Here is a 24,064-nt window from a genome sequence, read left to right on the forward strand (position 1 = left end):
TGTTAAGATATACAAGTTTAAAAGAAGGCTATTTTATATGCAATACAAGGCCGGCCCACTCGCTTGGGCGGCCAGCTCGCATGTGGATTACGTTAGCGACTTGCTTACTTAGTTAACTAACTACTCCGTAGTTCCCGGTAGGTGGACATCTCTTATCAGCACGTGAAGCATTTCGATGAGATACCTCTTCTATCGCCACCTGGAGTGTCACTACGCAGATTAATTCTCGTCCTGTAGCGATTCAAAGGTTAAAGCTAGCTGGGATCTGAATATAGCATGGCTGCAGCGAGAGCAGAATTTTATTATTCAGGTAGCCTGGGACTCTCAATATTACCGGCGAGTTACTCGAATTTACATCTGATTCATGGACTTCAGGTTCTGTCCCAGATATTCTGGCTACTTCCTTCACAAAGATTGACTGTGTCGAAGACGATGGACCTCAAAATAAAAGGCGCAAGCTGATTGCAGCGCCTCGGAGCTTGAGGACAGTCAGGGGCCTTTCGGACTCAAATACCCCGCTGGGTTATATCCCCCTAGCACGGTGTCATGTACGATTGGTAGGTGACTGTTAATACAAAGACAAGCCTGACATGGTTTAAACGTGCGAGTCTGAAGTCGTCTGCTAAATAGCTCAATAGAACTTTGCTCACCCGAATGTTACAGAAAAATCTGTTGACGCGGTTGAATATAATGCAGACCTCCCTGTTCTGGTGCAAACAGCCTCAGACCCTCTCATTCTCCCTGAAAGTCTACAATTGGAACTGTTAGCAGTGTCCGGACAGGAAGTTATCTTTTCAGATTCAATCACCAATCGCGACATTATTGACGTCATTGGCAGCGAGCTGACAGGAAGCCTGCCTTGTGCCGATAGATTTGTCAAGAGCGAGCCGGCTGTGTGCTATCAGGCAACTTTGCGTCGATTCGCCGACGGGAAGTCCTTTGAACTGGAGGTCGTCGTCCTGTGGCGGGATTCGACGGAGATTCTAGATAAGAAACGCTTGTCTTCTGCCTCATTGATGGTATTTTCAAAATATGTTCTGAGAGAGGGCGACCGTTCGCTTGTGGAGCACGCAACGCACAGCCAGAACGATCAACGGCGAAGGCAGGCGGCGAGCTGGTCCCCGAGTGAATTCTACGACAATGTCCATGTCCCGCTTGACACGCCCACAAGTTCGGCTGAGATCGAATGCGCCTCAATAGAGTGTCAGCTCTTTCCCTTTCAGAGACGGGCCGTCAGGTGGCTTATGCAGAGGGAGGGGGTCGGATTATCCCCCGATGGGCAGGTAATATCTATTGCAGAGGAACCGAATAGTGACTTGCCAGCTTCATTCATTGCTATGACCGATGCTGATGGCAAGCGTTGTTATGCCAGCCATCTTCTCATGACTGTGACCACAGATATTTCCGCATATGTGGCAGTCTTACAGGGCGGCATCCTGGCTGAAGAGATGGGTTTAGGCAAGACGGTTGAAATGATCAGTCTAATGTGCCTAAACCGTCGCGACTTGTCATCTGAGAGTCAAGCTCCAAGGCCCGATGGTGGCTTAATACCCTCTCGTGCAACATTGATTATAACACCGCCCGCGATTCTTGAACAGTGGAGGGAGGAGATATTGCTACACGCTCCGAGTCTTCGTGTCTTTTACTACGAGGGTATCAACCGTCACCAGGAAATGGCAGAACAGTGTCTAGTCAATATGGTGGCTGACCACGACGTCGTGCTGACGACCTATAATGTTCTTGCTCGAGAGATTCATTATTCTGGGAATACTCCGGATCGAAACCTTCGGCATGCTAAGAGATTCGAGCCGGGGAAGACGCCTCTTGTTCAGGTTCATTGGTGGCGAGTCTGTTTAGATGAGGCTCAGATGATTGAGAGTGGCGTCAGCAATGCAGCCAAAGTTGCACGTTTGATCCCGCGCCAGATGGCCTGGGCCGTTACTGGGACTCCTATCCGCAAGGATATCACGGATCTCCTCGGACTTCTACTATTCCTGCGATATGAACCCTTCTGCGGACCAATTTGGAATCGGCTGTGTTCATCGTTCAGGCCTGTTTTGGCACAGATCGTCCGCACTATTGCCCTTCGACACAGTAAAAACCGCATCCGAGGGGAGCTCCACATACCACCTCAAAAAAGGGTGGTTATCACAATTCCCTTTACCACAGTGGAAGAGCAGTACTATACACAATTGCATGAGCAAATGTGTGAAGACTGCGGCCTTGATATCTTAGGCGCACCTTTACATGATGACTGGAACCCCAATAACTCGTCAACAATTGAGAGAATGAGAAGTTGGCTCGTCAGACTGCGTCAGACTTGCCTGCATCCGGCTGGAAATCGTCGTCGAGGATTCGCGACAGGTTACAATGGTCCGTTGCGCTCAGTCCGAGAGGTCCTGGAGGCGATGATTGATCAGAACGACGTTCTCATACACGCAGAAGAACGGTCACGTCTCTTATCCCAACTTCGTCGGGGACAGTTATTGGAAAATGCTATGCGCAAACAGGAAGCACTCGAGCTTTGGAGGACTTCTCTGGAGAGAGCAAGTTCAATTGTCACCGAATGCCGGGATCGATTGGAGTCAGAGCTTGGGAGAGTGCGGGCTCCTACTGAGAATACCAACCAAGAACTGGCATCGACTGACTTATCCATCGATGACAATAAAGACGAAACGGACAGGGGTAATCGCATAGGGACTTATCGTCAGAGGCTACGTACTGCTCTGGAAGTCCAACATATGGGTGTGTTTTTCATGGGCAATGCGTACTTTCAGATCAAATCAGACCTCAAGCTCACTGACCCTGAGTCTGACGAGTTCAAGTCCCTTGAGAAACTGGAAGAGGAGGCGTATGCCACTGCGAAATTCATTCGGAAGGAAATATTGATGGATGTGTCTAAGAAAGCAGGGAGTCACATGGAAACAATTAGGGCGATGCTGCGCAGCAAACGGTTTGTGGTCATACCCACGATGAATCCTCGTATTTTTAGCACCGGCTTAGAGGCTCGCCGTGTGCTAGAAAAGCTTAAAGACTTCTGCGACGCTATGAACAAACATGCTGCACAATACAATGAGTGGCGTCTGACCATGATCCATCTTCTGTCCCAGTCACTCATTGACCAGGAAGATGAATCGGAGCTTCACGGGAACGAATACGAAAAATCTACTAAACATCAGGATGAAATGTACGTCTATATGGAGGCACTACGCGCCATGTTTGCCGACCGCCATGACTGCTTGACCGGGCAAAGGAATGTGCTCATTGCTCATGAGGTCAAAGGGGGCATTGTTCAAGCCCAGAAGGGTGAGGGTCCCTCACCAGAGCTATTCCTGAACATCATGAACAAGCGGAGCCGTATCAAGCCCGATCCACATATTGGCTCTCTGCGTGGCATCATCAGTGAACTTCGTAGCTTGACCACATCGTTGGAGTGGCAGGCAACTGAGGGAAGCACTCGAGCTCTGGCGGAGCTGGAAATTGCCAGTTTGGTATTGAAGAATGCTAGTACTATGGCTGCAGAGCATGCCAAGGTCGCCTCAAGCCTTGAGAGAGAGGTTGAGATGTTTCGGGACACCATGAATTATCGCCTTGAGTATTATCGCCAGTTACAGCAGATATCTGATACTGTGGCTCCATTCGATGAGGAAAATGTCGGAAAACCATTAGATCAGGTCCTCTTCCAGGCAAAGCTCACTCAAGAAAACGCTATTGATGAGAAAATCTCGGCCCTACGGGCAAAAAACCGCTACCTAATCCATCTTCGAGACGAATCGGGCACGGATGAGTCCACCAGAATATGCGTGATATGTCAATCAGGGTTTGAAATCGGTGAGTTCAGGTGCCTTCGTTCTAACCAGCCTATACCAGGCCTTGCTTACAGTTATCAGGCGTTTTGACTGTGTGTGGTCATAAATACTGTTCAGCTTGCTTACGCTTATGGTGGCATCAGCACCGAACTTGTCCTACATGTAAGAAGAGATTGAAAGCGAACGATTTTCACCAGATCACATACAAACCTCGGAACTTTGTCGCGCAAGAGGAAAAGGCACCTACTAAGGCCTCATCTGAACGCTTCTCCTCAACAAATTCTATATATAGTGATATCAGCTCGAGCACGCTGGAGGAGATCAGAACCATCAATCTAGATTGCTCTTTCGGAACCAAGATTGATACATTGGCTCGCCACATACTGTGGCTTCGCGAGCACGATCCTGGCGCCAAGTCAGTGGTTTTTTCCCAGTATAAGAATTTCCTCGAGATTCTAGGCTCTGCCTTATCCCGATTCAAGATTGGGTTCAGCAGTGTTGATAACAAAGATGGCATACAGAGCTTTAAAAGTGATCCTGCGGTGAGCTTCATGCCCAAGTTGCACATGTGCTAATCCAGAACATTAATGCTGACAGCCGTTTATCGCCTAGCTGGAATGCTTCCTCCTCCACGCCCGGGCTCATTCTTCCGGGCTGAATCTCATTTGTGCCACGAATGTTATATTTTGCGAACCCTTGATCAACACTGCAATCGAACTTCAGGCCATTGCCCGCGTACATCGCATTGGCCAGCATCGGCCAACCACCATCTGGATGTACCTGGTTTCCGACACTGTTGAGCAATCGATATATGACCTCTCTGTGTCGCGTCGTCTTGCTCACATCATGCAGAAAGAGCGAAAGCACGAAGCCAAATTATCACAGACCTCGGTGAAGAGTGAACATGGCGTCGCAAGCAACACCCTGACCGAAACAGCGATTGATGCTGCAAATTCGTCCGAAATCCAAGATGCGGCGCTTGACAAAATGATGGCGAGCGGTGCTTCAGGTGGTGAACTCGTGAAAAAAGATGATTTATGGCAATGCCTTTTCGGCAGACCGAACCGTTACAAGAAAGTTGATAGTGTCTTGATGGATGCTGATGCCGAAGTTGCGAGATTCTTGGGAGCCGAGGCCGCTGAACAGAGAAACACGGCCTCACCGAATATATGACCTGTTTGCCATAAATTACGTGAGTTGCTTTTTCCGATTATGTCGCACATGGTATCACCATCAGGTCACGACTGAATGCTAGAGACAAAAGCCTTACCACAGTGTTGCCCTTTTGATGAAAAAGCCTCTGGATCTAGTACAACAATGTGATTCAAATAGGGTAGCATGATATAAGAGATCATTGGCCTCCCCGCCACTATGACTCCGCTGGTCTCAGGTCACCTTCTCTCACCCAGCCCGTCTCTTCTGCTCGTATACTCCTTCCTAGGTTGTCATCCTCTGGATTTTCTTGGTTTGAGTCCTTTGATCCATGATCGGCTGCTACAAGAGCTGGTGCATGACTCCGATGTCGTGCAAAATACTCCCTTCTACATTGCGACAAGGAAAACTTGTTTTGTCAGCGGCGCTGGGATTAGTACTTAAGGCTCCGACATACACTATAATGGCGGCCGGGCAATTTTTTGAAGATGAGAGCAGTAAAAGTCCTGAATCCTGGACAGACGCACGCCGCTGTCAAACTATATAATAATGAAGAATATAAATTGTGATGAATACAGATTTACTGTACAGACTTTTGTCTTTGGTTGGCGTAGCAATTATGCAACCCCATATGCACCTCACATGAAAAGGCGCCAGGCACCCAAAATAAGTGCAGCGGTACCAGTGCAGACACCCCTAGAGCAACAGGTTAATATACCATACTCCCTGCGACCATAGGTTTCGAAGAGACTTACATGAGCCATTGAAGAGTGGAGAACTTGACTGCTTCCACACGCTCTCTTAGACCCGCAACTTCCTGCTCAATCCGTGTTTCTGTCTCCTTGATCCGCATTTCCTGTCCGTTTGCCTCTTCACGAATCCTGCCTTTCTCGAGGTTTAGGTCTAGGCGCACCGATGCCTGTGTGCGTCCAATCTCGTCACGTAGGCGCGAGTTGAGCTTCGCAAGGTCTGCAGCAATCTTTTCATGCGACGAGCGTGTGAGTTGCGCTTCGGTTGAGTCGGCATTAAGCAATTCAGAGCGGAGCTTGGCAAAGTCGACTTTCTGTGTGTATGCCGATCGTTCGGTGTCTGGACAAGAACATATGAGTTTTCCAAGAAACCTGGGAAGTACAAACAGAACAGAGACCTACCTTCTCTAAGGACCATTGTGCGGGTGAGGTTCTGGATTGATTCTTCAATGATATCATTCAAGACCCTCATCATAGCCACAGCCTGCTCCTCACTGAACCCTTCAGCCTTTAAACGCTGAACAAACTTGAGTGTGTCAAAATGGTGGTCTCTTTGTCGTGAAGCAGAAGCATGAAAGGCCCGTCGAGCAGGCTTGAATGCGGCGACATATACTCCGTCGTAACGAACAGGATCACCGAGGGGTTGTACATCTGGACAGCTGACTATGTGACGAACCAAGGCGGACCGCTTTGCGATCGCCAACGTCAAAGCACTTTGCCTTATTGCGAAAGAGTGCGTTACAGCAAAGGAAGAAAGGCCGCTTCGACTGTGTAGCTGTTGCCCATCTTTTTTCCAAGGGTGTACCGATTGCTGCTTCTGTTGTTGGCGCTTTGCGGGAAGCGCGTTGGTCGGCGGTGCGATTGTCGTCCGAGCAAAGGAGCCGTTCCAAGTAAGACGGGGAAGAAGGGAACGAGGCACCTCCGCAACCGTCTTTTGGGGCGCCATTGTTGGCAATAGACCAGGGCAGATTGAGAGTTGCAATATCCACGATGTATAAGGGTCTATGGTGGAGGAGGATGATTTGATGAGGTGCCGGTCGGCGATGACTAACCCCGTAAGTCGGGGCGGTCGCCCGCATGTGATTATACTTAACATACTCAGTTAACTTAGTTGACTTACCTCTCAGAGATTAAGTAAACTAACTCCATGTAAGTTAAAACAATCCCCTGCACACATATCTAGATAATGGACTGTGCTCTCTCGATATTTGACACAGACTTAAAGATAGTTCCTGTCTTTATCAAATTATTTCATTGGAAAAAAGCTAAATAAAACATGGCAGTTCTGAGTGCCCTCAGAGCATTCATAGTTGGAACAGCTCTTTCAGTTTCTTCATGGTGTCATCGGGATTTTGGACAGCGTGGCCAATTGTTCTGGGATCGCTGTAAATCTCATAGTCGTTGCCTCCCTCGAAGCATTTGTCTCCAAAAAAGTGAATTGTCTTATATTCCACACCTGAAATCTCCTTCTCAGCGGCGACGTGCTTCAAGCAGTAGGTTTTGTCCCAGCCGGTGGGAAAAACGTCAAAGGAGATCTGACCACCAATAGAGTAGCTGGATACACAGTGTGATTAGCAACAAGCAACTCAACGGCATCTCGAAGCGGCTATCCCATGACTCACGTGAGACCCCAGTCAGGGAACTTCTTCTTCAGAGCTTCTACCAAGTCCCGTCGAATTTGATGCACGTCGTCATATCTACAGATAATGTTAGTCCACCGAATTCGAGTCTCATTCAAAATGCGGGGTAGGAGGGAGTACGCACGCTTGAAATTCATTTCTTTCGTCGAAGCTAGCGTTTCTCCCAATCGGGCTGACATTGATCATTCCGTTGCGGAATTCGATGAAAGTACCGCGCTTCTTGGGAATTTTCAAGTCCGCAATGTATTTGAGGCAGAAGTTGACGAGCTCCTGGTATCTTTCCTCACCAATCCATTCGATAAAGCTGGTACTAGCAAGTGGTTTTCCAAGACGGAAAGCAGTCAAGCCGTTCTCAGGGAAGCAGAAGTCGAAGAGAGATGTGACGTTCGTTGTGGCCGAACCGAGTTGTTCTTGCTGCTTAGCAAAATCCGATCCGCCAACCTAGGCAACATTAGATGATACATTGGCATCAACACTCTGAAGAACTGACGTAGCCAATAGCACACTTGTGACGAAGTCGAGCGAGGAGTTCCAGCATCTCCGGCATGGCACCCTAGTCACGAACAATTAGCCTTCAGACGCCCGATCACTTACTTGACAAGAATTATAGCATTGTCAAATGATTCAGATTCATAGCTCCTGACATCAGTGAAATTTGAGTACTCACCCTTCTCGGGAGGGACAATGTGTTGTCAACATCAAAGAGGCAGATTGTGTCCTTCAATGGACGATTCTCCAAAGGAGGAAACACACTTGCGCTTTCAGCCATGATGCCAGCTCAATTGCGATCTTGAAGTTTCGGTATACGGGCGAAGAGAAAAAAGTCACCCGGTAGTAATCTGAGGGACACAATCGGCTTTTTTGTAAATGCGATAAATTCAGGGGAACCGCATGCGGTAGAGGAAGGGGGAAGAGGGGGTTTAGCGGGGTCTAGACACTTGGCTGTTTTGGGAGCTGCCTCCAGGCGGGCTGCCCGTGCGACCAGGCATCAGCGCTGTGTCCAGACAAGGCGGTAAGGAACCCGGAGAGGCGGGCTGGGATCCACGTGGGTCTCTATGTCTTATCGATAACCTTGATACTGCACGTACGTCCGTACTACATACATATATGACAGACATACTGTAGATTATTAGCCCATTCATGTAGATGAGCACCATCTCTGAGAAGGACTGTATCGGATTACTATTTGCAGAGATGGCAGTATAATGAACAAAAACTATAGAAAGGATCATTAAAGATAGGACGACCCACAAGACTGGTGTCCCACACCAACAGCATGAAAGTATGGACAAAGATCATGAGCGCACAGAGCTGCTGTACTTAGGCATAAATGACCAATACTGCGGGACTCTCAATGACCCATTGTAGTCTGGAATACTTTGGCAGCTAGTTCACTCAATAGCCGAGCACGGTCGGTTTGAGGCAGCTCTAAAAAGACCTCGTAAACACTCTTTCCTTTCGCGTCTCGTACCGCTCCTAGACGATTACCAGCAACGGCTCCAGCAAGCGCCCCAGGAGCATTACCGATGATGAAGCCCAGTGCGCCACCACTGACACCCCCGACAATAGACCAGAAGCGTGACGTAGGGCGGGCTTGTGTGCGACCGTCCGCATCGGTGCCATCGCTCGCAAGCCCTTCTTCGCGCAGCATCTCTTCAAATACGGAGCCAAATTGCTCCGATGCCCGTTGCTCTCTATCAGTAGTCGAGCCGAAACCGAAAGTGGACCATGGGAAACCACCAGCACCTCCTTGAGGCATGTCATATCCTTCGTCTACTTCGTCTGCTAATCGTGTCGCATCGTACTCGCGCCGACGTGATAGATCCGATAAGGTATAATACGCATCGTTGATTTCCTGGAACCTACGAGTCCGGGCCGGTCTCTCAGGAGAGTCGGCCGGCACTCTATCGGGGTGTGACTTCAGCGACTCTCTATTTATTTGTCAGTGCTGTTGGGCTTTAAGTAGTTCAGCACTGCGGCGCACCGTTTGTACGCATTGCGAATCTCCTGCTGGCTTGCTTTAGGAGAGACTCCCAGCACTTTGTCTGTATAAGTGGCAAAGTTAGTCTGTTGCTAATGTGACTTCAAGGTTATGGTTGCCACTTACAAAGGTCTCTTTGCCCTGATACAAGAAGTGAGTTATGGACTCGGCGCAGATCTGTCGGAGGCAGATAATATGTACTTACTCGTCATGATTTAGACCAAACGATAACGTATGTCGCCAAATTTCACAACGCTAAAGGCTATCACGATACGGAGTACGTGTGAGAATAAAGCAGTGACTGGGAGTGTCAATGCGGCGGAAGAGCCACTAGACCACTCGACCCAACCATGACGTCGATAGTTAGCGGGTTGGGGGCCTGAACTTTGCCCTACTCCGTTAAGGCACCGAGAGTTGGAAATTGCTTATTTCAGAAATGACTAATGTCTCCTAGTTCACTAGTTAACTCATTAACTATGCCAGGAACGGGAGCTACAATTCAGCTTCAATGTCGGTTTTCTTGAGGTCTTGTAACCACCTTTAGGGAATCATTCCGAGGTAGAATTAATAGTACTTAACCAATATCACGTGTTGCGATTTCCACGACGCTTGGGCTATTTCTGTCTTTTTCCCAGAAATGATTGATGTCTTCTGGTTCACCAACATGAATGCTTAGTACTGATAGACTTTGCCTTCGTATTCGTGCGAAGCCAACTGCTGCGGAAGAGGGGCTGGAAAGGCATCCATCTCACCTCAGGCTGTCTGCAGACAGTCCATACATACTCCGTACTTAGGGGTAGTTAGCCCCGGTCGACTCGGCGATTCCCTACTTAGTCTTTTGTGCGCCTCCCACTTCAAGTTCTTGGTTTCGGGAAGAACACCTCCTGTCCCATTACTAAGGAGCTTTAACTAACTCCTGTGCCTCGCGCTGGCCTCATTTTCTAATTGTGTCCATCATCTGCAGAGCTGACGACCACACCCGACTTCTTTGTATCGCCAGGTCCAAGTAACTCCTCCAATAGTCTGCTCGGCGGAGGAGCAAGGACCCCATAAGGCGCCATTGGTTGCAAGAAAGCAACTCCGGGTTGAGTGAATCGAATTCACAATGGGCTGGTTTGACGGGATAGCCCCGTCTTCTACCTCATCTCACAAACATGAGTCTCGTCGACGCTCCTCTTCCTCCCGGCGTTCTAAATATTCATCCTATAATGCCCGCCATTCCGCGCCCTCAGTCTTCAGCCTAGGCAGTGGTGTCAATCGCGCAGGACGATCCAGCCCGTCGGTATTCTCCTCTTCATCTTCGCGGCGCGCGCGACCACGCGAAGGGTTTGTCGCACGGATCATTCACATCATTCGACGCATATTTCGCGATGCCTGGAACTATGCACGCGATCATCCTATCAAGGTTTTGATGCTACTTGTGATTCCCCTCCTCACAACTGGCGTCGTGCAGAAGCTACTAGGCATGATCGGTATTCGTTTACCAAAGAACCTCACGGGCGGATCCGGGGCACGACCTGGCGGGTTCGGCTTTTCCGACAATATTACCGGTCTGATGAATATCGCAAAGATGTTCATGTAGCTCGTACGCATGGAGCTTCTGCCTTTTCGATATGGACACCTGGTGTGTCTATGAAACCAAACGTGTACACTCCACCTACGATTTCGCTTTTGAGAAAGATATGGTGGGCTTTGGACATTGAGCGATGACTGGATATGACTACGAAAATGATGACCCCTTGTTTGATTCGTCTTTGTTCTTTTGGACTTTCGGACTTGCGCGAATAAATTCGAGTAATTCCCTTGCTAGCATCCGCGGCTATTCTGCCATTATAAGGTAGCCGTTGCGTGAGAAACTGCCGAATCTGGTGCAATGCTATAGGAATAGGACCTTTTATCAACAATTCACTCGAATGGAGATTTCTTAGCTACTGAATGTATTCAGAACACTGTACTCATAACTAATCAGCTGTAATCGAATGGATAGTATACATAAGATCGGGCGCGTCAACCTCCGTCTGACCAAATCCAGAAGGAAATCCCCAAATAGGACGTGACGATCAAACCATACTTTCAAGACATGGTCCAGAAGATCAAAACTTTTGTGTGCGCCTCGCTCTTCGCCTAGATGCGCCCTTGCCGGAAGTTGGACCCGAGCTGATCGCATCCACGGAATCTGGAGTTATCTCAGCAATATCATCGCACTCATCGGCTACGGTGTTGTGCGAGCCAAGCACTCGGGCAACGGTCTTTTGATAGACCCAACCGGGCATGCGAACTACCATAGTATCGCAGAAGGTAGGGCGCGGGATCTCATTGATGTCGAGTAAGAACTCTTGGCGTTCTCCATCTTCCGACTCCTCCTCCAAGAAGACATTACCAACGGAATCCACGATGAGAACTTTCCCATTTTCCGCAATGACTCGTTTCCTCTCGCCGGTGGGCTCCACGGCCTCAGCGGTAGGTGTTACAGTCCCGGAGCTGCGACCGGTGGTTGTCCGACCGGCGCTCTTTTTGCCCTCCTTGCGGTTTTCTTTTTGCATCATGCGCTTCTGACGGCGATTCATTGGCAAAGCACTGGGCTCAGTTTCCAGGTTTGGTGTAGTTGATTCGGGAGTTGCGGCAGCAATACCACCATCCAATCCAGGAATCCCTCCGACACCCGTCTCATCACCCCATGCAGCTCTGCGGGCTTGACGAATGTACCGATCTACAAATTCCCGCTGGCGCTTCCAGCTCAGCACAAGAGCGGCGTAATGAGCACCACCTCCAAAAACCAGGAAAAGCCCAGCCAGGACAGAGCCCAAGCCCGGGCGGAATCGTGAGTAGTAGTATCCGGTACCCTTCCACTTCGGGAATCCATTCTTGAGAAAATGATCGTAGCGCTCGCGAGACGGTCCACGCAAAATATTGGCAACGGTGTTCAGACGGGCCGCGCGATCATGGGCCTCTTTGACGGCTGCGTCAATTTCACGTTTTGAAGGGCCCTTATTGACGTGGACACCTGCCTTGTTGTTTTTCGCTCGTGACTTATCTTTGGAGCTGTTGGCAATGAACGATCGTCTGACTTTGTCGGGGTGAAGTAGCTTCGACTTCTGACGGTAGGCTTTGGTCAGCTCATCTTGATTGGCATTCGCTTTCACGCCCAAGACGTCTATACATGGATTAGATTCGTTGAAACTGGCAGCAAGCGAGCAAGGGGATGAATAGGAGAGGTGTACCGTAGAAAGTCACATTCGCGCCTTCTCTTGACAGGATCTCATCACGCAGCTGGAATATTTCATGGTCTGAAAGAGCGTTGATGTTAGCAGGGAGTTATAATTTGAGGTGACCAGAGTAAGAATGTGTGCCCGACCTTCTTTGGTCCAAGCCGCAACAAGGACAAATAGAGCAGCGAACATGAGCAGACGGAGTGAGAAGGGCTTCATGGTGGGGATATGCAGCGGTCGAACCGCTAAGCCCAGTACAGGGAAAGAGAATGATTGGAAATGAGACCAAAAGTGCAAATATATGTGTCAATGATATTTCATTGCGAGTGAGTTGCTCGAGGCGACAAATTGTCAGTATTGAGCACGGATCCTCAAGTCACCAAAAATCCGCTGGACGACTAGCTTATCTGGCATCGGGCAAAAAAAGCGGTCTGTCGACGTTCTGCCGTCAGCTCAAGCCGCCCACGCCTCTCACCGCCTACATCGATCCTTGGCTGGCAGTGCGTTGGGCGAGTACTTTTCCTGAGTACACGAGAGGCAGAGAGGTGTGATTGAAACTACTATGCGAGAACTATTTACCCGGACGCAGCACGACGTGGACCAATAATGAATGAACTTTTAGCTACTGACCTGTCAGGTAGAGAAATGGAATGTACTAACGGAGTACACAGTACTCCGGTACATTCAGATGCATAATGAGGAGATCTTTGACAAATAAAAAGGACAGCCAGAGAGTCCTCGACTCCTCCAAAGGGAAGAGTCAGAAAGCCCCATCTCGGTCGCCAAAATCACCTTTCTATCTCCCCTCTCCCATAAAGTTGTCATTTCGTTCTTGACATCTCCAACCACAACTTCCCGCGAACCTCACGTACCTGAACAAAACGACTACTAGTCAATATCGGCCGGGACTCAGGGAACTGAACGACAAAGAAAACAACACACGGTCGAGGTTGAGGTCGAGCGACTACGAGATTGGTAGTAATCTTTGTGACCTGCTTGGTTGCCAGCACGCTGCTGCATCCAGCATCATCTTCCTCAACTCTCTCCACACCATGCTCTTTCTTGGTTGTCTGTTCTATTCTTAGAGCCCGAACACTCGGTCTTCGTTCTGCTTTCGTCACCTTCTCTCTAAAAAAGCACTAACTACTACACAGTACTTGATTCTTGTATTTTTTTCTTCCTCACCTTCTCTTCTTCCTTCTGTTGCCTGCCCGTCAGGTTGACTTGATGTTCTCGAAAGCACTGTCCTGTGCTCTCTAGCGTCTACATTGAACAGTAAATTATCAATTCATTACTACAGTCCCGGGCTACGCTTGTCTGTGTCCGTCCGTGCTTGGCTTCCCGCACCCCCGGGTGACCAAAACGGACTGGCTGGGCTTGGAGCCTTTGGGCCAACTAAGCCAGTTCAGTTCAATCGTGGGATTTCCTCCTGTGCATCTCTTCTGTCGCATCTTCTTCCCCCTTTTTCTTTGCTACCTGCCTACACCTCGAATTCTAGTCGTGTTGACCTCCATAATTCCTTTCTTTCATCATTATTGTCCACTATTGTTGCCTCGAGCTGCTAATTTCATCAACTCAAGTTTTTGTTTCACAGTTGTCCCCTCCACCTCTGTTTTCTTGACTACCCAACATGAGTCCCCTCCAATTTCCGATCGATGCGATCACGTCGCGATTTGGCGACCGTTTTAACAGCGTTCGCTCCCAGTCATTCAGTACGCGCTTTGCCAATCTCCGACCAGTATCCGAGTTCTTGGATGTCAAGCGTATCTCAAAGCCGGCCAACTTTGGCGAGGTTCAGAGCCGGGTGAATTACAATCTGTCATATTTCTCAAGCAACTATGCCGCCGTCTTTGTGATGCTTAGTATCTACAGCTTGCTGACCAATCCGGTCTTGCTCTTTGTCATTATCTTCGTGACAGGTGGTCTCTACGGAATCGGCAAGCTTCAGGGCCGAGACCTGGATTTGGGTGTTGCCCGCTTCAACACCTCCCAGCTGTACACCGGACTTTTACTTGTGGCGGTTCCTCTGGGCTTCTGGGCGTCACCCATTGCTACTGTCCTCTGGCTGATTGGAGCCACCGGCGTGGCCGTTTTTGGCCATGCCGCTTTTATGGATAAACCTATTGAGAATGCTTTTTCCGAGGAGGCGGTCTAGGTGGTCGGCCGCGAACTCCTTACGGTATGCCCCGATGGGGAAGACCACCGGGGGCACGAGTGGGGAGACAAACCGGGAGACTTGCGGCTCCGTGGGTGGATGAGACTTCGAGGATCGACGGATTTGATAGTGAAGAGGAGGATGTATACAGTCGCCCAAATCTACGCTTATTGCACGCAAGGCAATCAGTGGAACGGGGCATTGATGGAGATTCGGGTTGGCGGAGGCGGATGATAGAGCATGACGACTACTACGAAGACAAATCGGCACCAGTCGATGAGATGGACTATGACTTACATGATAACATGGACAGCACGGTGGCCTATGCAGTGCAGTTAGCCCTGAAGGACAAGGAGGAGCGGTTAGTGAATCAGGCTCTCGACCGGATACGACGCGCACAAGTTCAGGGCCAGAGAAACGTGCGCTTGTCAAAACGGGAGCTGGAAGCGATCGAGCGCAAGCGAACAGGGTCGAGCAACAGACCGAAAGGGACGTCCTTCGATACTCGCCACTTGAGGCCTCCTGAAAGTCCCAGCAGACGAGTCACTGGGGATGCACCATATGGCAATTTCAATATGCCGTCCCCCAACAAGCACGGGCCGTCTCTCTTGGCGAACAACAACAGTGCCTATGCCTTTTGGGCACGGACTTCAGGTGCTTCTCTCGGGGCCGGAGGCAGCCCCCAAGCGCCATCTACTCGCTCTCAATTTAATCACACCTCGCCTATATCTTCGCTCCAGCCAGCGTGTTCACTCGAGCGAATTCCGTCGGCGGCTCTTGTTCGCAATTCTGGATCTATGCGGAGACCGGCCGTCGAGCCCTCCCCCAATGATACTCAATGGGTACCATCCTATCAGCCTCCATACCCGATGGATCCCACATCCCCATACCCGTCAGATTCTCGGCTCGGATCGGTCGGTCGATCAGGAAAGATGTTCGTGCTCAACCATCGGAGTGTCTTTGACGACTCTTCCAGCAGCGCAAAGAACGGATTTATAGCGCAGGGGCGGCCATCCGGGGCGACAGAGACATATCTCCGCGAGATCGGGGGGAACCAGAGCACTTATTTGGAGAACAGTAGCGAAGAAGCGCCCATTGTAGACGGAGCAAAGGGGCGAGTGCTCAGCAGCATGCCAACGCGGGTGTCATCTGGGCGAGAAAGTCGTCAGCGCGGCAGCCGTCCTTGAAATTCCTCAATAGCTTGTGCCCTGGAACCTAGAAAGACGTCTTGGAGATCTGTTAGACTGCAGAGTCCTTAGCTATAACAACTCATAATCTATTGTCTTTAAGAAACTTGCCTAGCCGGTGCGTAGTCATGTTGAATTTAGTTCGCTATGTACTACATAGTCAATTACTGTATGAGGAGGGAAAGGTCGGAACTGCGGACAGCCAGTCAGCCAGCCAAGAAGATGAGAGCTGCAAAAGTGTTTATCCCGCAAGTGGAAGGGGAAGAAGAAGAAGACCGATCGAGACGAATCACAAACCAATGGGGGATACTGAGTAGGGAGTAGAAGAAGATTCATTGGAAGTGGGAAGAGGAGGAAGAACTGTGTCAAACGAACGATGACGTCGATGAAGTCATGGCTTTCCCTCGGGATGTACCCGTTTTGTAACTAACTATACGGAGTAACTAAACCATGCATGGTGCTGATGCCCAGAAAGAGACCGATTAACTTATACTACTATTACTGCCCATGATCGGTGGGTCTCTCTGCCTTCGTCGTCGTCATGGATTCTTCTTTTATCAGCACAGCACTTGATAATTACCTCCACTTTCTCCCCTTTCCCCCCTACCTCCCTTTCTTCCCTCATTCTTCCTTCAAGTCTTCTTCATCGTCTCCTTTCTTCCAGTCATTTCATCTCAACAAATATCAAACAATTAGACAAGCCAACCCCTCCGCAAGCAGCACGCGACCGCCTAAGGCTTGCTTCCAGGTTCAAGCTTGGCACTGCACCGGCAGGCTTAAGCCACTTCCGCCCACTCCGTTCCAGCCGATTGCTTGACCAGAAGTCGTACTGCACGACTTTTCTTCAAAAAAAGCACATCTATCCATTATAGGAATACGGAAAAGTCATTCGATTCGGTGGAAGGATACTGTACTGAACATGTGGATTGTCTCATTCTGGGTCTTTCCGGTCATTTCAGCATGTACCTGGATCGGTACGCAGCTTATCATATTGCATCTCAAGTATCAGCTACAATCGCTAAACAATTGACTGCCTGATTTAGCCATGTTAATCGCCATGTTGGCGACCTGGGCTCGGGAAGGGAGCCCCATATACGCCAGTATGGAAACAGGCCAAACAATCGCGTGAGTATATGCCTCGTGCCCGTTCGGAAAAGGCCAGTCTTCAACGTTGTCGGTGGGTACAGTAAACTAATCAAGTCATCTCTGGCAATTCTCTAGCTACATATCTGATATCGGTGCTCAGGGGCTCAAGCCCCTCTTCATCGCAGGCAGCTGCGTGACCGTCGTCTTCCTCGACCTCTCTTTTCTGTCCGAAAGATGGCTCCGCCATGCTGGCCAACTGGTACCCAACAAGGGCCTCTTCGACAAATCCTGCGCTATTGCCTCGATTTGCTTCTCCATCGCCGGTGCGTTGGGCTTGATCCTATTGTCCATATTTGATACGCTACGGCATCCGCATATGCATGATGGATTTTTGGTGATGTTCTTGTGAGTTGAGCCCACTTTTCGAACATTGACATTGCTGGGTTGCGGCATACGGAAGAGACCCGTAAGAACAAGAGGCTTTAGCCTAACTAACACCATAAACTCAGGGTTGGCTACCTCATCAGCGCAATCTTCATCTGCTGCGAATATTGGCGACTAGGCATCTTCTACCGTTCCCAGCATCGCGTCCTTCTGGCCAGTTTCATCATTAAGCTCTCCTTTGTCATTATCGAGATTGCGCTAGCAATTGCATTTGGAGTGTTGGGAAACAAGGGCGGGCATTATCGCAATGCTGCTGCGGTTTTGGAATGGGGTGAGTTGATTATCTGCGGGATATCAGACCCGGGCCACATGACTGACATAGGTTGATTCACAGTGATTGCCTTGATTTTCACATTCTACGTTCTATCCTTCGTTATCGACCTGCTACCCTCAGTTCGCACCCGGAAACATGTGCCGCAGGGCGAGAAGCGGATTGAGATGAGCAGGAATGGGCATGCATATGCCAGCAACAGCAGCGACGGAGGGACTTATGAGGAACCCGTCACGACCGACTCCGCAGGTCCGAATGCAAACTATTATAGGGGTCAGCGGATTTGAAGACCGACCAGGAGCCTCTCAACTTGGAAAGGGAAACTTAAAACATACAGTGCACATATATTATTCAAACACGTGAGACAAGACCATAATGCTGTGATACCCTGCGAATTTGTTTCTGGGTTGGAGTCTCATGCGGAAATCTTTTTTGGCATATTTCTCAGCTTCGTTTTTCCTGTTGTCTTCTAGTCATATCCAGTGTAAATCCTGACCATCTTGCTAATTGCGTTATCACCTTACTATACATATACCACAAGCCTAAGACATGATATGTCCGAATATCAGATCATTTGCTACCAGGCACCATATTGTGATTGTTGGCTCATGTTCTTCAGGACTATAACCTGGTCCGTAGTCATCTATATGCTGCCTTGTGGGAAATCCTATCACATTGAGACTCAATCCAGGGAGTATCATGCAAGTAAATTCTTCCTAATTCGCTCCAGTTTTACTTCGTCAATACCCACCTGCTTCAGATATCCGCTCACGCCCCCATATCTACTCTCAAGATGCGCGCAGATCTGTGCGGTGAACCCTTCGGGACACTTAGTATAATCCTCCGACAGCCCCAGCATTCGGATCTCTTTCATCCGCTCCTCCGCCTCGACGACCAACTCCCCCTCGGACAGGACATAGTCGGCCCGAATGGCGTTCTGGGGTACAGTACCCGTCAGAAGCAAGAGCAGAAGGATGATAAGGCCCGTGCGGTCCTTGCCCTGGGTGCAGTGGACGATGACAGGATATGGGGATGCGGCATTCGAGGAGCTGGTGCTACCATTGCTTGTGCTATGATCTAAGCTAACCGACGTCTCACCACCACCGGCAAGCACTTCGAAGATCTCTTTCATCTCGCCAAAGCTACTGTCAAGCGTATCGATGCCGAGCCCGATGAGGCCGCGGGGAGACATGACCTGCTGACCCACAATGATTACCGCGTCGGTCCGGTAGCCGGACGCTGCGAGAGCAATGACTTTTCTTTGGTCGCGAAAGACTGGTTAGCGATGGGTCTATCTTGCCGGCCGCGTTCCACTTTTGATTTATCTTTGCTTGACAATTGCGTTTGGAAGCGAATGAGGGCAGGGAGTAAGGGAGGGGAGAAAGGGAAAGTTACAGAAAGTTCCACCAATCAAGGCGCCAGAGTAAGGTTCGCTCGAAGGCTCTGCCAGTGAGACTGACCAAGTGGCGTTGTGCATGTGGGAGGTCAACTAGATGGATGTTATCAGGATTGGCCGTCGCTGTCGTGGTGGTGGTGACGGCGGCGGCGCTCGCTGCAGAAGAAGACGTGGTAGGTGCAGCTGCCGAGACAATTTCGGTATCGTCGCTGGCCGCATTGCAAAAAGCGTGGGTGGGGGTCTCAGATTCAGAAAGATGTTTCGTGGCAGCCATGTGGTGTTCGGTGCTGAGGATCCAGGGTTTAGTTTGATGATTATGTATGGCTTTTCCATGGGTGGTGGTATTGCGCTGCGTCATGCGCTAGACACCTACCTGGATCGAAGGTCAATGATGGTCGAGATATGGTACTCCTCTTCCAAACGACGCTTGTCGCGCTCGGACGCATCATCTAACTGAAATACACAGAGAAGAGGTGATCTTAGTTTCCACTGGAGTGGTCTCAGGAAAAGGTCTCTTCGTCTCAAGCAGCCGGTCATCCATCCTCGGAATGGATATCTGGAACCATCGACAGTCAAGGGGCAGCAGTTACCTTACCCTGGCACTTCGGTAGAGAAGACCTTCCTTAAGGACCCTGTACGCAGCTATTAGCATGTGTCACAAGCGGGGATGGCTGTATATGCTTTATGCAGTATGTACACACCGTCGGCCGAGCAACTGGTTGATGGTTCGGCCAACATCCCGGAAGTTGATAATGTTGTCAAATGGTCGGTCAGCCGAGTCGAGGTCAATACTCGACTGGCGATTATGGGTTGCAGCCATCTGTTTGAAAATGGAATGTAGATGTAGTGTCAACTTGAAGATGACGACTTTGAAGACGGAGGAGGGAAGATGGATAAGCGTTGAGTGAGTGAGTGGTGGGAGATCGGGGGAATGTGATACCGACGTACTCCGATTTGCACGGAGTACAGTACATACACCGCTTAGCTTAGCTCAGTAGTGTAGTTACTTTGTATACTTGCAAGCTGCAACTCACTATTCCCTCCGAAAATCATCATCATAAATGTCAAGACATTCTACTCGTTTCACATCCAATCCAAATACATCCAATCCAAATATTACATACAACTATAGAATGTCATGATTCCAGTACGCAGGCCAGCAGGCTCATCAATCAGGCTGTCCTCAGGAATCTTGTACATGCCCCCTGACAAGGATGACAAGGAAAACCGCCGAAAAGAATCCCTCAGGTAAGAAGAAGAAAAAAAAAAGAGAATAATAACATAAATTAATCATCGGAGAAAAGAAACAAACGATACATCAACAAGCGGTACCCGAATTCATGTTACAATCGCTCCGAGAATCGCGATTCTCGTCCCGTGCCATCGCTGGCTCGTTTCCCAGCAGACGAGGGCAGTCCTAGGCCATGTTCAGGCACACTCGCACGTCGGTCTGCTTCCTCTACAGTTTGCTTGGGGATCGCCTCTGAGCTTCTTCGAGCCACATCATGACCGACACCCCCACTTTTCTTCGCCTCGGTTGAGCTTCTCGAGACCATTTTCTTAAAGCCAGACATCAGCCGGTTGCGGCCTGTCTCACCAGTAGGAATGTCTTTGGCATTAGATGCCTGCTGGACCACATCGGCCTCGATACGATTAGGTTGCTCTGAACTACCATCATCGTTTCCCGTCATGGGATGGGACTTGAGCATCGTCTTTTGTGGTTCCTCTTCCAGAATCCCTTCGTGTGGAACTTCAGCCGTGGCTGGAAGCTCTGACATTTGAGATGTACCCTCAGGATGTGCGATGTCCCACGCTCTACTTTGACCGCGATCGGATGCGTTCAAAGCCTGGTTTTCTCTGGCCTCGCCGGCGCCAGGTGATTCACCTGTCTCCTCGGGTCCTGTTTCTACCGCAGCGGCTGCAGTATCGGGCGAATCAGTACCAAACTTGGCTTCTTGCGACTCCTTAGGGTTTTCAGTCTGGTTTGAGCTCGAACGACGCCCCATTCGGCCTTTGAACCACGACCTGAATTTAGATTCAGGTTTGGCCACAGGTTCGCTTGAAGTGGGCTCAGCCACCGCGCCTGTAGCAGTCGCACTGGCATCTGCATTGGTGGTTATTTGTGGTACGACTTCGGCGGATAGTTCATCGGCCGCTCCGACTGATGCGCCAGCGGCCGTATCTTCCTCATGATCGGACGAACGCTTCGGCTTTCTCTTCCATAGCCAATTCTTCTCGTCTTTGGGCTTGTTTTCGAGTCTCAAAGAATCTGTACCACAGTTAGAGATATCGTAACGAATAAAGTAATATTCATGCCAGACGGATTTACTTACCCCTCAGCCGTCTCTCTTCAGCTTTGGTCTCCACTTCACGTTCGCGATACATGGCTTCTCGACGATGGGCTTCTTCCTGGTCCAATCTTTGCTCGAGCTCCCTGGCGCGCTGATTTTCAGCCCGGTCGGTGATTTCGTCAAATGTGGGTTGTAACCGGGATCGAGCCAGAGCTTCTACGTCGGACATATCCACAAAGCGCTTGGAACTGATATTCACTCGGTCGACCCCCTGGTATTGCGAGTCTGCTTCTTGTCTCTCCTGCCTTTCAAGCATCGCACGTGCCAGTGCAGCCTCTTCGATCTCCTTCTGCATAGATGGAGGTGCGCGACCGGTCTCCGCATAGACCCTCATCTCCATGTCTTGAATGGTGGCATCGACATTTTTCCTTGCCGCTTCCATCAAGAGTGCGCGGTCCTGTTCCCTTCTCTCATCCACAGCATTGAGTCTCGATCGAAGGCTGGACATTTGATGTCGAATCTCTAAAGTTCGATCGGCGTCCCCGCTGGAGACGTCTGTATCAAACGACGTTCTGCGTCTGCGGGGTTGCAAGCTGGACCGGGTGGGCTGAGGCTCAAGACCATAATATTCCCGGTAGATGGCTGTCTCATCCTGCATGCTGGCCAACTTCTCAGCCGCGCGCTTTTCGGCGGCATCTTGCAGGCTGAAGGCCTGTTGGAGGATTATGGGCTCCGCTCCAGTTGGAGATCGTTGCGATGCCGAGCCAGCGTGTCCTACCCGACCTTGTTCCTTGGTCTCCACCACGGCATACATCTCCCGGGCCATGGACAGGGCAGCTGCTTGCATGACGCTTCTTCGCTTGTGCTCCTCTCGCTCTGGAGAAACCGGCGGAGAAGCGGTGTAAAGGCGCGCGTTGGTGTTCGCAATGTGCTGAATTCGGCTTGCCTCCATGGAACTGTCCAGGTCTCCGAGGACTTCATCGCTGCTTACTCCGACATGAGGGGTATCTGTAGGCGCCGAATCGGCTCGTCGCCGGCTGCCGTTCAACGCACCGGTGGCGGCACGAAGAGCCTTCTCACGATCGTCTAGATCACGTCCAGCCAACGGATCCGCTGCAACCAAGTCTTGCTTGAAATCGGAAGCAGCGCGAGAGCGCGCTGAGGGTGATTGACGGTTTCCGAAGACGTAAGCGGCTGCCTTATAGCCTTCCTGGCTACGAGAGTCCGAGGTGCGATGATGTTCAACGACCGGAACTGTGGCAGCTTCCTTTCTAGCATGAGCGAGGGCGGCGACAGCTGACGCATGGCTGAAGCCAGGGCGAGAACCAGTTGCCTTCAAGGCTACGGTATTATGGTGCAAGTGTTATTGAAAGGAATTGAGATCATTTGGCAAGGTCGGACGAAACAACTTACTCAGGCGTTCTGTTTCGGCGGCGGAAGGCTCACGCACCGACAATCTTCGCTCCGGATGGGTGACATACAAGGCGGCCGTGGCAGCTGGGGAAAGAAATTTGTTAAATCATTTTAGCATTACCATTAAAATCATCATTATTATTACGAAACAATGGGGAAATGGCAGTTTTGATTAAGAGGAATGAGAGCAGGAGCATTAAGCAAGGCGATCGGAGGGGACGCCGATCTTACCTTGACCCGCCAGACGCACGGAGCGGGAACGCGGTAGTGTTGCAGTAGTGGTGGTGGTGGTGGAAGTAGTAGGGCGTTCAACAATGGCCATGATTTGATAATGACCGCCGTAGGAGACGAGAACAAGACATTACTTGAGTGAAATATTAAGTGGTGACAAGAGAAAGAAAAAGAAGGAAACAGGAGAGAGAGCGAGAGAGGATAAAGTTTAATAAGAAAGAAGGGAAGAGGAAGATTGAAACATCTTCTCCGGAAGGAGGGAGGGGGGTAATGACGATGATGATGGAGGATCGACTGTAACCCATCAAAGCATATGCCGGGCTCATCCGTGGATGAGAAGAATTCTGAAGTTGTAGAGTGAGTTCTCCGTACATACAGTGTGTATGGAGTACTCGGTACAGTAGCAGGCGAGAGTCGTAGTTTAGCAGGAGAAAGAGTGTGACATCAGCCGGCAAAAGCTGATGTCATCATGAAGAAGTGAAGTGAAGTTAGTCAACTATTACCGAGTACTAAGAACAGTGTTCAAATGACACTCTCACGGTCAGAGTAGTTCCTTCAGCTTCAGCCTTACTACCAGACCTCGAATCTTTCAAGCAACTTGTAAGAATTGCCTAGCAACCCCCCTCTGACTCCTCTTGTCTCCCTCCCAGCTTAGCTTCGGGATGGGGCTTGGTATGATTTATAACTTATAAGTTCGGTTAGCGGCATTGAATTTAGACCAAGTCAAGGCCGTCAGTCAGCCAGCCCGCACATGGCATGGCATCATGTACATACTGTGTACACTCACGACACAGTATGTACTAACTACTACTCTCAACACTATTGTGGTCTAGCTAGACTAGGCAGTCTTATAAATTTCACCTTGTTTCTTAGCTCCTTTTATTCTTCTCTTCTCGCTCTCCCCGCACCCTCCCTCCTTCAAGCAGTGCAAAGCAACTTGCTAGTCATTCGCTTTCCTCCCTCTCCTCACCTCACTCTCCTCACCTCACCTCACCTCCTACCTCACCTCACCTCCTCCTCCTCCTCCTCCTCCTCCTCCTCCTCCTCCTC

At 50.0% G+C, this 24,064-nt stretch overlaps 11 protein-coding genes across 11 annotated transcripts; 5 read left to right on the top strand and 6 right to left on the bottom strand.

Moving 5' to 3' along the window:
• Positions 1-374: 374 nt before the first annotated feature.
• Positions 375-4,982, top strand: BP01DRAFT_309122 (putative SNF2 family helicase/ATPase; the record flags this gene model as incomplete). The annotated part of the gene is made up of 4 exons (XM_025572372.1): positions 375-557; positions 639-3,831; positions 3,891-4,351; positions 4,422-4,982. Coding segments are annotated over 4 exons (4,398 nt in total), but the record flags the coding sequence as incomplete, so codon positions are not given.
• A 494-nt stretch (positions 4,983-5,476) lies between these two features.
• On the bottom strand, positions 5,477-6,713 carry BP01DRAFT_396137 (CCDC90 family protein). Its single transcript, XM_025578459.1, has 3 exons — positions 6,113-6,713; positions 5,717-6,050; positions 5,477-5,657 (listed from the first exon to the last, which is right to left on the bottom strand). The coding sequence occupies exons 1-3, from the start codon at positions 6,654-6,656 to the stop codon at positions 5,600-5,602; spliced, it is 936 nt and encodes a 311-aa protein (XP_025426039.1). The 5' UTR covers positions 6,657-6,713; the 3' UTR covers positions 5,477-5,599.
• A 164-nt stretch (positions 6,714-6,877) lies between these two features.
• On the bottom strand, positions 6,878-8,258 carry sec53 (phosphomannomutase SEC53). Its single transcript, XM_025573017.1, has 5 exons — positions 8,018-8,258; positions 7,841-7,903; positions 7,475-7,791; positions 7,333-7,407; positions 6,878-7,264 (listed from the first exon to the last, which is right to left on the bottom strand). The coding sequence occupies exons 1-5, from the start codon at positions 8,117-8,119 to the stop codon at positions 7,015-7,017; spliced, it is 807 nt and encodes a 268-aa protein (XP_025426040.1). The 5' UTR covers positions 8,120-8,258; the 3' UTR covers positions 6,878-7,014.
• A 200-nt stretch (positions 8,259-8,458) lies between these two features.
• On the bottom strand, positions 8,459-9,596 carry BP01DRAFT_352042 (putative DnaJ chaperone (Caj1)). The gene is made up of 4 exons (XM_025573869.1): positions 9,537-9,596; positions 9,458-9,472; positions 9,335-9,395; positions 8,459-9,281 (listed from the first exon to the last, which is right to left on the bottom strand). The coding sequence occupies exons 1-4, from the start codon at positions 9,541-9,543 to the stop codon at positions 8,702-8,704; spliced, it is 663 nt and encodes a 220-aa protein (XP_025426041.1). The 5' UTR covers positions 9,544-9,596; the 3' UTR covers positions 8,459-8,701.
• A 548-nt stretch (positions 9,597-10,144) lies between these two features.
• Positions 10,145-11,234, top strand: BP01DRAFT_235093 (uncharacterized protein). The gene is made up of 2 exons (XM_025571230.1): positions 10,145-10,171; positions 10,296-11,234. Exon 2 carries the CDS (start codon positions 10,437-10,439, stop codon positions 10,911-10,913), a length of 477 nt encoding a protein of 158 aa, XP_025426042.1. The 5' UTR covers positions 10,145-10,171; positions 10,296-10,436; the 3' UTR covers positions 10,914-11,234.
• A 22-nt stretch (positions 11,235-11,256) lies between these two features.
• On the bottom strand, positions 11,257-12,951 carry BP01DRAFT_361569 (putative endoplasmic reticulum DnaJ domain protein Erj5). Its single transcript, XM_025576184.1, has 3 exons — positions 12,687-12,951; positions 12,553-12,618; positions 11,257-12,485 (listed from the first exon to the last, which is right to left on the bottom strand). Exons 1-3 carry the CDS (start codon positions 12,757-12,759, stop codon positions 11,425-11,427), a joined length of 1,200 nt encoding a protein of 399 aa, XP_025426043.1. The 5' UTR covers positions 12,760-12,951; the 3' UTR covers positions 11,257-11,424.
• A 1,219-nt stretch (positions 12,952-14,170) lies between these two features.
• Positions 14,171-14,695, top strand: BP01DRAFT_309132 (putative COPII vesicles protein Yip3; the record flags this gene model as incomplete). The annotated part of the gene is made up of 1 exon (XM_025572373.1): positions 14,171-14,695. One exon carries the CDS (start codon positions 14,171-14,173, stop codon positions 14,693-14,695), a length of 525 nt encoding a protein of 174 aa, XP_025426044.1.
• A 26-nt stretch (positions 14,696-14,721) lies between these two features.
• BP01DRAFT_309115 (uncharacterized protein) lies at positions 14,722-15,882 on the top strand (the record flags this gene model as incomplete). Its single annotated transcript, XM_025572371.1, has 1 exon — positions 14,722-15,882. One exon carries the CDS (start codon positions 14,722-14,724, stop codon positions 15,880-15,882), a length of 1,161 nt encoding a protein of 386 aa, XP_025426045.1.
• Positions 15,883-16,801: 919 nt separating this feature from the next.
• Positions 16,802-18,264, top strand: BP01DRAFT_330648 (Frag1/DRAM/Sfk1 family protein; the record flags this gene model as incomplete). Its single annotated transcript, XM_025573018.1, has 5 exons — positions 16,802-16,856; positions 16,926-17,007; positions 17,104-17,373; positions 17,478-17,683; positions 17,747-18,264. The coding sequence occupies 5 exons, from the start codon at positions 16,802-16,804 to the stop codon at positions 17,968-17,970; spliced, it is 837 nt and encodes a 278-aa protein (XP_025426046.1). The 3' UTR covers positions 17,971-18,264.
• Positions 18,265-18,314: 50 nt separating this feature from the next.
• ptyA (putative tyrosine/serine protein phosphatase) lies at positions 18,315-19,899 on the bottom strand (the record flags this gene model as incomplete). The annotated part of the gene is made up of 5 exons (XM_025573019.1): positions 18,315-18,942; positions 19,079-19,366; positions 19,453-19,532; positions 19,675-19,711; positions 19,781-19,899. 5 exons carry the CDS (start codon positions 19,897-19,899, stop codon positions 18,381-18,383), a joined length of 1,086 nt encoding a protein of 361 aa, XP_025426047.1. The 3' UTR covers positions 18,315-18,380.
• A 417-nt stretch (positions 19,900-20,316) lies between these two features.
• Positions 20,317-23,435, bottom strand: BP01DRAFT_235263 (uncharacterized protein). The gene is made up of 4 exons (XM_025571232.1): positions 23,015-23,435; positions 22,784-22,867; positions 21,413-22,711; positions 20,317-21,348 (listed from the first exon to the last, which is right to left on the bottom strand). Exons 1-4 carry the CDS (start codon positions 23,103-23,105, stop codon positions 20,423-20,425), a joined length of 2,400 nt encoding a protein of 799 aa, XP_025426048.1. The 5' UTR covers positions 23,106-23,435; the 3' UTR covers positions 20,317-20,422.
• Positions 23,436-24,064: the final 629 nt, after the last annotated feature.

This window comes from Aspergillus saccharolyticus (genome assembly GCF_003184585.1).
Source record: "Aspergillus saccharolyticus JOP 1030-1 unplaced genomic scaffold BP01scaffold_88, whole genome shotgun sequence".
In the NCBI taxonomy this organism is placed as follows: Eukaryota; Fungi; Ascomycota; class Eurotiomycetes; order Eurotiales; family Aspergillaceae; genus Aspergillus; species Aspergillus saccharolyticus.